This window comes from Equus caballus, chromosome 19, assembly GCF_041296265.1.
Source record: "Equus caballus isolate H_3958 breed thoroughbred chromosome 19, TB-T2T, whole genome shotgun sequence".
NCBI classification, from domain to species: Eukaryota; Metazoa; Chordata; class Mammalia; order Perissodactyla; family Equidae; genus Equus; species Equus caballus.
The window spans coordinates 36,534,031-36,547,871 of record NC_091702.1 but is presented as its reverse complement, the minus strand read 5'-3'; the positions used below and the strand labels follow the sequence as shown (position 1 = coordinate 36,547,871).

Here is a 13,841-nt window from a genome sequence, read left to right as displayed (position 1 = left end):
TAACACCTGTTGCCAATCCTCCTCTTTTTACTTGAGGAAGATTGGCCTTGAGCTAAAATCTGTGCCAATCTTCCTCTATTTTGTATGTAGGTTGCTGCCATAGCATGGCTTGATGAGTGGTATAGGTCCATGCCTGGGATCTGAATCTGCAAACCCCAGGCTGCCGAAGTGGATCATGCTGAACTTAACCACTTATGCCACTGGGCGGGCGCCTAGCTTTTCATTTTTAATTTATTTTAATATGGAGAACTTATTTTTCACTTTTAACATGCTTTTTAAAAAAAGTTTATCTTAGACTCCAACATAAACTCCTCTGCTACGTCAATGACAAGAGCATGATATACTTTTAGAACATTCTAATATTAACTAGGACTTTTTTTTTTTTTTTTTTTTTTTACTATTTTCCATGCTTTGTGCTAATCTCCATCAGCTTATGTTTGGTTTTCAGCTTTGTTATTCTTCTTTGGATTAATGCTGTTCCTACAGTGAACTTACTAGTGTTGAAAGAAAGGCTAGAGAAGACTTGCTCCACACCTTTGATTTACCAAGGTGGGAAATGGGCTCAGGCAGATGGAGAACATGCCAATATTGCTTAGCCAGCAAGGGGCAGAGAAGGGACCAGAACCAGAAGACTTTATTCCAACTATTGTGTTCTTTTAGCTATGCTACACTCCTCCTGCATACAAATAAATGCAATATTTTTCATATCCTAACCCTGTCCATCTATGGTGTGGCTTTGGACCAGTGCCCTCAGTTTACTTGCCATTATATATTCTCCAATAGGAAGCAGGGGGGAAGACATGAAAATAGGAAATATTTGAAGAAGTAAAAGCCCTGTGCAATTTTTCTACCTCTGTGCCTTTGCTCCCACTGCTCCCTAGAGGTAATGTCCTTTCTCTACATGTCCTTAAAGCAGTGCCACTCAAAATATGGTCCACAGATGGGTGTCTGACTAAGGAAGGTTTATCACCTTGTGATGAAACAGCACAGAAACAGAGAGTGAGTACTTAGAAAATATTATAGCAATTTAATAGAGCAATTTATTCCTGCTAAATCTAATAATGGTAAAACTTGGTGTTCCATTTTGTATTCTTTTTATTTCATTTTCTTAGTAAGTAATTTTAATTGTACTCTATAAAAATATTGGTCTCCAACAGATTGGAGAGGAGACAGCCTTTCATCACAGAAAATTTGAGAGGCCCTGCTTTACAGGGTCCAGGTTCAAGCGCCATCAATTCTTCTGTAAAGCATTCCTCATGTTCCTGATGAACAGAGCTGTTAAATTTTATAAAGTTTGACCTCAGCCTCTCGTATGCCTCTTATAACTTTCTACTTAGACTAGTAATTATTTGTGTGTTTTTCTTCTCTCTTCCGAATAATTACAACCTTCCTGAGGACCGGTTATATATCTGTAACACTTCATAATTGGCATATAATTCATAACTCACGTTACACTAATGGATGAGATGGATTAACTGCTCATAATTAGTCACAGGTTTGGAGAGAAGTCCAAAAAAATAGAGAGGACATCTTTTCCTGAACTCGGAGAGGGAAAGAATTGAGAGTACAGAGTTTAGACCTTACCCAATTCCACATTTTGTATACGAATATTTACATTAGTAAGAAACTTGAACATATGCAGACACCATCTTTCTCCCTAATGAGAAGCTAATAAATTGTCAAAAATTAAGTTTTAAAATCAAACTTGTATCTCAAGAAACACAAAAGTACTCCTGAGATTTCAGGACAAGCTAAACAGATTCCACATTTACGACAGTCTCACAAAGCAATTTCCAGAACACTAAGTTACGTGTGCATGCATACCAAACTCCGATGTACCCAGACTCAAATCCTTTACCAGTGGAGCTGACAATACTCCTAATTACTAATTAGGGAAAACAGAACAAGACACTGACTTCAGAAGTCGGCCCTAGACCCACTCACCGAAGTATTCATCAGAAGGTGGATTTTCCATGTCGTACAGCATCTTCTTGGTCAGGTGCTCGAGCTCATCCTCAGGGCGGAATGAGGAGGGAGCAGCCGGAGGCCCCAGTGATCCTGTTTGTCCACCCTGAAAGGCAGAAGATGCATAGTCTTTTAAATGCAATCTAGACATCAACGAAGGCAATCAAGTGGTGTTCACAGTGTAGAGGAAAAAGCACTGGACGTGGGCGGCTATTAGGAATCCCACGTTTTAGAATCAGTTTTATCAGTTATCCAGGGTCTACCTTGGAGCCACCATTTTATTCCCCTGACTTATGTAGATGAGTCATATACCAGGCTTTAGAAATCAATGTTTAGAACAGTAGGACGCCATTTCATTCATCAATTGCTAAGTAGTCACTATACACCAGTTGTATATTTACACAAAAGAAAAATAAATAGAGCCTCCCCCCTTATGGAGCTTGCAGTCAAGTGAGAGATACAGGCACACTAATAATTAAAGATAAAGCAACTGTAGCAAATGCACAATCAACGGGTGCAAATGGGACTTCTCTTGGAGCCTGAGAGGAAGAATTCAACAGGAGAGGCGGCGGCACAGATGAGGCCTTATTCAGCTAAAGGAGAGGAAACATGTACACTGAGGTTTCTCACATTCAGGTGAGGAAAAAGCCAGGTAGTATAAGCCAGGTGGCAGTTGTGTATTTCTGGAGCATGCACATAGTTTGAGATAGGAAATAGGAATCTTATCAGGTACAGGGATCCAGAAAGTGAAGGGCCTTGTGATCCGGTTAAGGAGGCTGAGTAATTTTGTTTCCCCCAGCACTGCAAACAGCCTGATATCATATGGGGGAGGTAAATCAGCAGCATTGACACTGGGTTGGTGTTTAAATAGGTGAGTGACCCAGAAATATTCTGGCAATACAAAGAAACTGAGTGTCAGGTGAAAGAGCACGTGACATGATCAACCAAGAATCCAAAGTACAGAGAGAAAGAAGAAAGGCCAGATGCCAGATGTAAGATAGCATGGCGCTATGTAAATAAAAGGGACTTTATTATATTTTTCTTTGCGTAGACTATAAACTTGACTATTTCCAATATCACACCCCAACATCTATAATTAAAATGTTAAAAATAGAAAGACTGCTACAAAAGTTTTAGAAACAATGATGATGTCGACTATGGCTAATGGGAAGAGATGAGATTCCTTGATCTTTACGTGTTCTTAAAATCGTTGACCAAGAGTTTCTCCTTTCATGAATAGTTTATAAAGAATTGCTTCAACAAAACTTGAAGTTGCATATTCATTCACCTGTTATCTTCACTATACCAAATAAGTTCTTGGGTGTTAAAATGCTATAAAGTACCAATGTCTCATTCTTACTACCAACATTTATTTCAACAACTCCAAGATGGGTATTAATTATTTGTGTGATGTCTATGGCATGAAATGCCTTCTAAACATAAGCAAAATTGTTGACTGGTATCTATTTGGCCTCTTCTCTATAATTATTTTCCATTTTAGAAATGTACGGAAAGTTGGAGGACAGACATGCAAAAGGCTGAAAAGCCCACAAATGTTTTATGTTGATCACTAATCTTACCCCTGGGATTTTATTTCATTGTTGGACAATTTGGATTGGGGACAGGAAAGCAGTGAATAAATCATGGCATGTGGCAGGAGACAGAGACAAAAAATAGAGCTGCATGCTGGGACCTGAAGAATCATTACCTCAATCTGCTCATTGTGAGATGAGGAAATAGACACTCAAAAAGATTAGGGCAGAGCTAGTTATGATAAAGCCAGGACATGAGCCCTTCCTAGAATCACTCCTTTATTCAATAAACATTAAATGTTAAACTTAGGGCCTCCTCTAAACTGCAAATAATGCCTGCCCTATAGGGTTGGTGTGAGGGTTAAAGGAACTCTTGAATCATTCATTTATTCTTTCGCTTATCAGTTTCTCCGCTCATTCTTGCAGTGTCTATTTTGTGTAGCCTCTGCATGCATCAAGGAGGGACACAAAGATGTATTAGACACAGTCTTTGCCTTTGAGAGAATTGGAGTCTGGCTTGGGTGAGAAACATGCATAAATGATTAATTATAAAAAGCACAGGATATTGATGGGAGGGGATGTAGACGTGGACATTGGAGGAGTGATTTGCCAGTATTATTAAAGCTTAAACTGCACATATGCTATCTGCTTCTGGGAAAATTTTACAGAAATACTAATAAAAGTTGCTCTGATGCTGAAAGCTATGCCAGTGGTATTTCAAATACCAGGAGGGTCACCCATGGTGGACAGGTTTCAGCAGAGCTTCCAGACTAGACAGACTAGGAAGAAGGAACTAGTCACTCACTTCTGAAAAAATTGGCCATGAAAACCCTATGAATAGCAGCAGAGCATTGTCTGATACAGCGCTGGAGGGTGAGAGGATGGTGCAAAAAGACCAGGCAGGGTTCCACTCTGCTCTACCCAGGGTCCTAGGAGTAGGAATCAACTCGACAGCCCTAACAACAAACTCATAAAATTATATGACCAAGGCTGGTCAGGTCACAGGAACTATATTTGAGAGAAGGAGGAATGAAAAGGGATAATAAACTATCCATCTGTGGGTAAGGCATCACCTAAATAGACAATGATAGATACCTAAAATGGAATATGAACAGGTCATAAAAGAGTACACGGTAGGGGCCGGCCTGGTGGTGTAGCGGTTAAGTTAGTGTGTTCTGCTTAGGTGGTCTGGGGTTTGCAGATTCGGATCCTGGGTGTGGACCTAGCATCGCTCGTCAAGCCACACTGTGATGGCATCCCACATAAAATAGATAAAGATTGCCACAGATGTTAGCTCAGCGACAGTCTCCCTCAAGCAAAAAGGGGAGGATTGGCAACAGATGTTAGCTCAGGGCCAATCTTCTTCACACACAAAAAAAAGAGTACAGTGTAAATCCATATGTACAAATATGAAAAAGATGACCTAGCCATGTTATCAAATGAACAGATCCAGTTATAGAATGGGAAATCTAAATGATAGTGTCATTTTCGTAAAGTAAATAGTTTAATTATCCTCAGATCTATACATAGATAGGGAAAAAAAGCCTTAAAGGACACATATTCTAGTGTGAAAGGGGATTATCTCTGGGGTTGGAGTCTTGGAGGGCTTTCGCTTTCTAAATTTGTTTCTGTTACAGTTTGTAATTCTACTTCTGTAATCCATGAAGTACAATGTTTTTAATGTGATGAATTCAAGTGATAAAGATACACTGGATACTAACAAAACCCTAGAGGAGGCTTTTGACCCAGGTCAAGCGGGGGACTCAGAGAGGAGCAAAAGGTCAGAGTTGAGAAGCAGTTAGGGGTGAGTGGGGAAAACGGTAGGTGGTTCTGAGTTTAAGACGGGAGAAGTTGGAGATAGGAAGGGTCAACTGATAACTGCCACACCAGACTGAGGTGCTTAGGGCTTCTCTCTGGGCCTGAGGCTCCAGGCCTTGTGTGAGACCGTGGACAACTCTGAAAATCTGATGAGCTAAACTCCCTTTTGGCAGAGAATGGCACTCATAAAAATGCACATAAAATTTACTCACAATTTCAGGAGATTCACAGACCACAGGAAACATATCCAAAGACCCTCAGATAGGAACACCCAGGCAATAGAAACAGCAGGAGGGATTTTCAGCAGGGGAGTGAGCTAATCAGATTTAGAAAGCTGTCTCTGGAATGGAGAGTGGATGGGACAGCCATGAGACTAGAGTGAATGGCGAATTTATTGTAATGTATTTGTGGCCCACGAGAGTGAAGGGATATCCCACGTGGCAGTGACACGATGGCTGGAGACAGGCTTAACTCTGATACTAACCTGGTGTCCTTCGGTGAGCTCGTGAACCTCTCCTAACTTCAGGCTCCCTCTGTGAAATGGGCTTGCCAGGGCCACCTCACAGTCTTTGTGAGAATTAAAATGAAACAGCTTGCATCTCATGCTATGCAGAGCTTAACTACTTTCAAACCATGCTAACAAAGGGACTCTCTTTGGATCTCTCACTTTGCCTCTGAGGGACGGGATCATCCCAGTTCAGGTGACAAAATTGAAGACAAAGATGGAAAAATGACCTACACCTTTTTTTCTAGGTTTGCAATAGAGAGCTTGAGCTTGAGTTCAAGAGCTTGTGTCCAAATTATGGTGTCATGTGACTCCTAATTCCACGCATTTTTTTCCAACCAAACATTGCTTCCCATAGAGAAAGTGGAGAGAATTATGAAATACTACCTCTGATATTAATGGTGCTGGCTGTTTTAATTTAAATCAACAACCACTAAAGCAAAACCTGTTAATTCCTGCGTCTAGTCTTAGGGTGGATCCTCAGGGAATGGACACAATTTATTATTGTTTACACCCAATATCTGCTTCCCTTTTAACATAAACAGAGGCAGGAAGAAGGCCAAGTCTGTCCTCTACAACTTTAAGCCAGCAATTCACATTCTGCTCTCAGCGCTTACATTTCAAGCAGAGGTTTAACTTCAAAGTACTTATTTTGTTAATATTTCACAGATTTTAAAACAAACACATCATTCCTTTTAATCTCCAAATATTCCTTCCTATTTGCTAGCAATACTGTTTTTGAAACAACACATTTGAAAAAGCTACTTTCTTTTCTTTGAGATTCTAATCTCATATAATGCTAATCTTGGATTCCTGGTATTTCTTATGAGGAAAGAGCCCCAGAGATAATTTCTTCCAGTGTTTCTGAACCTTATCCGGCTACAAACTCCCCTACGTTCCCCCCTCCCCACACCCAGGACATAATATTTAACATCTGGGGAATACATATTGGTAAAAACACAGGTTCCTCAGTTTCCAGTTGTCTCTCACACTGAGGAAGATATAGCCCAGGACTTTCTTCGGGGTTCAAGCCCCATAGATGGTAGCTGACTACTTTTCTCACTGGGATGAAGAAACACCTTTTAATTTCTCTCTCTCAGTAGTGCTTAGGACTGAACACATGCCAAGAAAAATTAACAACTGCATCCATTTCTTTTTTTGTTTTGAGGAAGATTAGCCCTGAGCTAACATCTGCTGCCAATTCTCCTCTTTTTACTGAGGAAGACTGGCCCTGAGCTAACATCTGTGCCCATCTTTCTCTACTTTATATGTGGGACGCCTGCCACAGCATGGCTTGACAAGCGGTGCCATGTCCGCACCCGGGATCTGAACTGGCGAACCCTGGGTCGCCGAAGCGGAATGTGCGCACTTAACCTCTGTGCCACTGAGCCGGCCCCTAACTCATTTCTTAATAAACAGCTTCCAGCATTGCATTTGAATAATAGAACATAACAGGAAATTTGTGGAGTGAGGGGTTGGATGGAGATGAGTTGCATTATTTTGTTTTTTATTTCTTCAAAAGTAGACATGTGAATAGCATCAGCAGTATATTCACTGTGACATAATTCTTCATATTTGTATGACCCTTTTCAAAGTGCCTGCTTTCACACACACGCAATCTCAAGTGTTTATACCCTGTACCATCCGTAGTCCCATTTTACCGATGAGGAAATTGAGGTTCAGAAGAGAAGTGAGCAACCTGAGTGAAGTACCTCCCCGAAGACCGCAGAGCCCTGACTGAAACCAAGGGTGCTGAGTTGGGCATGCTCCTGCTACACCTCGATGCCTCTCAGGGTTCCAACATCGTCGTCTCCAAGCCCTTCTAGCTCTAATCACCTGTAGCAATGTGGATTTTAATCTACAGTCTATTATCTAAGCAAAGACTTTTTCAGAGTGGAGGTCTTCTGCTAAATAGTGACACAAAAACACTGCAAAACAAATATAAACAAAGCCTCTAGACTTTTCTAAGAAAGAGACATTCTTACGAGTATCAATATTAATCACTAATATGCGTATTCTTTGAAATGGCTGTACCTCTTAGTAAAGGCAAGTATTATAGGACCTACAGATGACTTAGAAATAGATTTCAGAGGACTCCTTCAAAATTCTCTCAACATATCTTTCCTAAGGAACTGCCAAGTGCCAAGCACTGTTATTATGAAGTAAAATTATTCAGGATTCCTGCCTTTGACAACTCACAGTTTAGGAAGAAAGAGACGTGAAAATAGATAATTATAATAAAGTGTAAGTACTAAGACACAGGTATGCACTCAGAGTTCTGAGATGTGAGAAAGCTGTCAGAAAGGAGATGACCTCTTAGTTTGATCTTGAAGGATAAATCGGATTTCACCAGGAGAGAGAAAGGAAGGAAAGAAGAAAGGGCGGAAGGAATGGAGGAAGGGAAGGAGAGAGGGAGGAAGGGAGAGAGGGAGGGAGGGAGGGAGAGAGGATGAGAGAGAGAGAGGCAGAGAGAGGAAGAGAGAGGGGAAGAGATAAAGAAAGGAAAGAAAAGAAAGGAAGAAAGGAAGGAAGGAAGAAGGAAAGAAAGAAAAGGGAAGGAAGGAAGGGAGGGAGAGAGGGAGGAAGTAAGGACGGAAGGAAGGAAGGAAGAGAGGGGAGGAAAGAAAAAGAGAAAAAAAAAGTCAAGACATTCCAAGAACAGTATGTATAAACGAACATGTATATTAAAAAAAAAAAAAATGTTAAGAAAGAGAAGGAACGGATTAGGATGAGGCTAGAGAAATAGGCTGTGGTCAATGTTACATTTTGTTTTAGGCAACAGGGAATCATTAGGAGATTTAAAAATGGGGATTGATTTTATGAAAGTCATGCTTCCGAAATAAGCATATTGGCAACATCTTCAACCACGGCTCACGATGCCTTAAAAGATGCAACCAGATATCATGGTATTTCTGAGCAATTTAACAGCTGACATACTTAAGAAGGACTCTGATATTTACTAAGTGAGGCAGAGGCAGCTAACTGCTCACCAAAATCTGTCTCCTTCTTTCTGAGCACACAGCTGGACTTCATTTTCCATTCTCCCTTGCAGTTAGATGTGACCATATGAGGCACAAGAAGGAAGGAGCTTACTCTGTGGAGGGCAGCCATCCACTGACTAGGCTGGCCTGTCTCAATCTGCTACAGAAGGGAGACTGGAAAGAAAGAAAAGGTGAATGGTGGAAAGTGATGAGAGAATGGCATATATTCTTGTTTCTTTATACGTCATTTTTTTCCTGACATGAAAGTGTCAGAAGATAGAAAATGTCCAGGTATCTGCAACTGGTTCTTCTCTGCCACGGTTATTTCCTTGCTCTGGGTCCAGCCAAAAATCATTCCAGGAATGGCTAAATATGAATACTGCAGCCAAATTTGGATCTAGGTCCGTGGTAAAGGTTATGAATGAGACTGTGCAAAGATGAGGAATGTTTCTGCAAAGAAAATATATATGGATAGAATCCTTGGTGAGTAAGAAAACTGCCAGATTAAGAATAACACAAATAACAATATCTGCCATGTTTCTATAATACTTCACGGTATTTGAAGTGTTTTATATATTCTTACATAGGAATCCGTAAGTACAGAGACCTATTTATCTCTCTAATCCTAGTTCTGCATTTAACTTGTCCAGGAGTTTTAATTAAATCATTTCTATTCCCTGAGCCCAGTATCTTTATGTATAAAATGGTGTTTTCAAAGATTCCTTTGATTCTATTCTATCATATTTTTGTGCCCATAATATGCAGGGTGCATATCATTACAGATATTTATAGTGAAATCACAGATATTCATATTTATGGATACTTTGTAGTCTATAAAAACAGACACACATTGAGTAAGTGGAAACCTCATTATTACAGAGATTTCCATTTACAGGAGGACTTAAACCACTTGTCAGCATCCCCTGAAACAATCTAGAAGTTCACTCAGCATTCTGAATCTGAGTAAGCAGCTGGCAGGTCACAGGGTTTCTGCAGCCTACTGAACTTTCACTACACATAGGGCATGAAATCAAGAAGACAAAAGGTTAAGCACCCTACCCTACCGCCACCCCTCCCTGGATGGAGAAAGACTTCCACTGTCCCTACTAAAGAGAAAAGGAAGCAGGGTAAATAGCTGCACTAAGGTGCAAAAAGCAAAGAGCCCCCGCAGGAGAACACTCACAACCTTAATCTTTGTTACCACCAATTTAATTATTTAAATATACGTGCTAAGTCTCCACTTGACAAAATGGCTACCCAATACCTGTCATCGTGTCAACCTCTTGAGTTACTCTGATATTGACCTCAGTATGCGTCATTTTTCTCCTGTTAGTCCTCACCTGCTGTTGATCTCCTAGTTCCATAGTGCTGGATAACTTGAACCTAGGGCGCATCTGAACCTTACCAGAAAAGCACCGCCCAGGCACAGGAGAAAGCAGCCAAGATATTCACAGATTACAGGATAATGAATACTCTATCACTCGGCTACCAGAGCTGCTCATTTTTCTTGTCCGTTTGTAATGATGTACAAGAGGTTCCTTCTCTCAGAGGGAAAATAACTTCAATTATGTGTTCTTGAAAAAAGAAACATTGAAATTATCTTCTTTCAAAAGGTAGAATTAGCCCCATTTTGGAGCTGAAAGCCTGCCAGAAAAAATATATTTCTGATATTTTTGTTCTTTTTTTCGCCCCCTATTTAACTGTGTCAAGTTTGCAGTTTGCAATTTCCTGAGGCTGCTTCTACTTTCTGACTCTCACTGAATTATCACACTCTACTTTCAACGTCTCACTGTTGAATGGAGCCAAGGGCAGAAGATTTTTCTGGACATTCACTCTGCTTCCGGTTAAAGCAATGGGCCACACAGAAGGAACGGGCAGGAGAGAACCATTTGTTAACAATGAGAAACCCATAAATGAATGTTCCTCACAGCTTTATGGGGGTAGAAAAGCGGGCTCTTAGTTCTTCTATTCATAAGTTCCATTTCCTTGGAGAATGAATGGTAGAAGACCCAGAAATTTTGACTTTAAAAGTTGGATTCTAACCCATTCCAATTAATCTTCACTTTCAAAAGCCTGATTTTCTTACAACCTCTTTTTCATGCCGTGTATTGCCTCAAAATCAGCTTTCTTAAGACAATTCAGCGCCATGGCGAAGGAGCAATGATTCTGAATTACAGTATGGTGGAGTTGCTGGATGTTATACTGACAGACGAACGTGTTGGGTGTCCACTAAGGGGGCCCATGGTATGCAAACAACAGGGTGTTATGGTGATATAGGCTGAGCTGAGGAAAAGTGGCCTCCCTCCCCACCCACCACTCTTGGTCTCCTCATGTTCCTGTAACCTCCAGGGTGCCCTGGTTTGGAGCATGCTTATTCCTAGGCCTGATGTCTAGGGAACCACTTCAGTTCCCCAAGGGTTTGTTTCTCTATTATTCATTTTCTCATCCATAAAGTGGAAGACAATAATATCTAATTCACATGAAGAAGCTTTGTAAAACCTTAAACATCAAATACATGGCAGTTTTGATTACCAGGAGGGACACTTACAAACTACGAACAAAAATGATTTCTTTCTTTGGAATGTTTGCAGTGGAAGTGGAATGTTTGCAGAGTAATAATGTGTCTCCAGTAGCTCTCTACTTTCCTATTTGCCTATAAATACGTTAGTGTAGGATACCTGAATTTTATATTAATTGTTTTATCAAGAGATGTAATGACTGAGTTCTTTTAACTATAAATCTTGACATACACGACATTTGGTGAATATAAGCTTTGCTGGCTTTCCAAATTGTTAACCTTTCTATGGTGTAGTTTTTGGCACCAGAAGATAAATAATAAAGCAGGGCTCATGTTTGGCTATTCAGAGGAAATTAGCCTTCTTTATGCTTTCCCACCTGATGAACTCCAGGCAGAAAAGGCACAACCATGGATGCTCTCCCACCTGGTGGGCAAGTGGTTGGCAAGAGATCTTTGACCTAGCTTCTCCTGGCCCTGAGATTCTGGGGTTTCTGATGGAAAGATGAGTAACAGAAAATGAGTTGCCTCTGTGGGGTGATAAGATTTCTCTCAATCTTCCCCCCTTTTCTATACCACCTTACCTTGTTCCTAAATGAGACTAAAAGAAGCTGTTTCCACAATACTATAGCCAAAATCTACATGTGCTTCCCCCCTAATCGTTAGCCTTTATGCCTGTTATGCAGAAGGGATCTGACATAACCAAACCAAGATAATTACAAGACATTATTTCCATTGGTAAGTTTCACCTCAACAAGACTCAAGATACAAAAGTTCGATGAATGGAGTGAACTGTTGCTCAAAGTTGTGTTTTTAAACTAAACCAGGTCTTGGTCTTTGCTGTGCCCCACTAGTGCCCAGCAGTGACCTCTGAGAAGAAGTTTCATCTTTCTTTGGTTGCCTGGTGCAATGAAAAGGCTAGTTGCTCCAACATTGGGAAGAAAGGTTTTACAATGCACTGCTTTCTACACATTGTCCCATAGGAAAGCTATCCTCAACCAGAGGCTACACTTTTAATAAAGCTCTATTAAACAGACAGAGAGTTTCTCTTGCCAGGGCTCCAGCTCTGACCATGGTTCTAACTCACTGTGTTCAAAATGGGGTTTTACCAATTCCTTATTGTTAGATACTTAGATTGTCTCATAATTCTTGCCATTATCATGCTAAAAAGAGGGAGGATATTAAAATAGTGCATCTGATTATTATAAATGTATAAAAATATATATGCAAGAGTGCCAATGTGTGTGTCTATGTAGGTATAGAAAACCAGATACTAAGAAGAAACATACCAAAATGTTAATAGCTCATGTTACGATGGTGGGATTATGAGTAATTTAAATTTTTTATGAGTTTTAAATTATCTAAATAAATATGGTAAAAAATGGATAGCCCTTAGGAAATAATAATATACTTTATAAAACAGGGGATTTCAGTCTTCTCTTTGGTATTTTCAGGTATGAAGCCAGGAGAGAATGAAGAACCTAAAGTGGGGACAATTTGTTGAAAAAAATAAAGGCACCTAGATTTTCAGTCTGATATGCACAGAAACACTTTCCTACTGTACAAGCTGTTTCTATCTAGTGGGCTCGACAGATGCCTGAACGTGACACAAGACACTGAAATAACATGCAAATCAGTTTTCGGTTTTAATATGCAAATATGACGCTTGGCACATCACTTTCCATGGCTGAGGTAAATTTCTGTTTTTGAGTTTTTCGTGGGAAATGCACACTAGCCAACAAATAGTTAACTCCTCATATTTCACCTAACACAAGGTGGTTTTCATTTGAGTCAGACAGGTCCTTGCTCAGCGATCCAAGGCACTTCAGATGCAAAGAAAGGGCATGTGTTTTGTTCAGTGACAATGCCACCCGCGGCAAACAAGTCCAGCCTCTGACAGACACACTGATCACTGTGGATTTCTGGGCCTCACTGGGGAGGCAGGCAAAGTGTCTCAGTGAGAATAACAGAGAAAAGGTCTTTTGCTTGACCTGTGAAAATCAAATCACTGTAGTTCAACATGGTGGGGAGATTCGCTCCTGACCAGAGACAAAGAAGAGGAAGAAGTCAAAATTCTCTGCTTCCAGGATATTCGAGAAGTATGGAAAACTGTAGCCTCTGGCGTAATCTACATTAAATGTGCCACAAATACTAGTAATTAGGCATGAAGGCAGTCATCAAAATAAGTGTGATAACATCCTGTTCGAGGAATTTATAATCCAGTCAGGAAATCAAGGCATGTGAGCGAGAAATAGAACGAAGTCAAACATGGACAGATGGATGAGCATGGCTTAGACACCTATGAGCGCAGGCTCTAGGGGTTATCTGTGTAGGTTCAAATCCCACATCCACTCCTTACCAATTGTGTGACCCAGGGCAAGATGCTTCATTTTACTAAATATTTGCTGCCTAAACCATAAAATGGGGTCAATAGGATTTACCTTGTGAGTTAAATGAGATGGTTCATGTAAACCATTTACTGGCTGTACTGATTAAGAAATTATTATTATCCTTAAAAACATGCT

General features: G+C 40.3%; 1 protein-coding gene across 16 annotated transcripts in view; it reads right to left on the bottom strand.

Annotated features, from left to right (window-relative positions):
* Positions 1-13,841, bottom strand: part of LPP (LIM domain containing preferred translocation partner in lipoma) — a 637,546-nt gene that overhangs the window by 145,649 nt on the left and 478,056 nt on the right. For all 16 annotated transcript variants that reach the window (XM_023623171.2, XM_023623168.2, XM_023623172.2 and 13 more), the window contains one exon: positions 1,945-2,071. In XM_023623171.2, the coding sequence (XP_023478939.1) occupies positions 1,945-2,071 (127 nt within the window). The remainder of the gene's footprint in view (positions 1-1,944; positions 2,072-13,841) is intronic.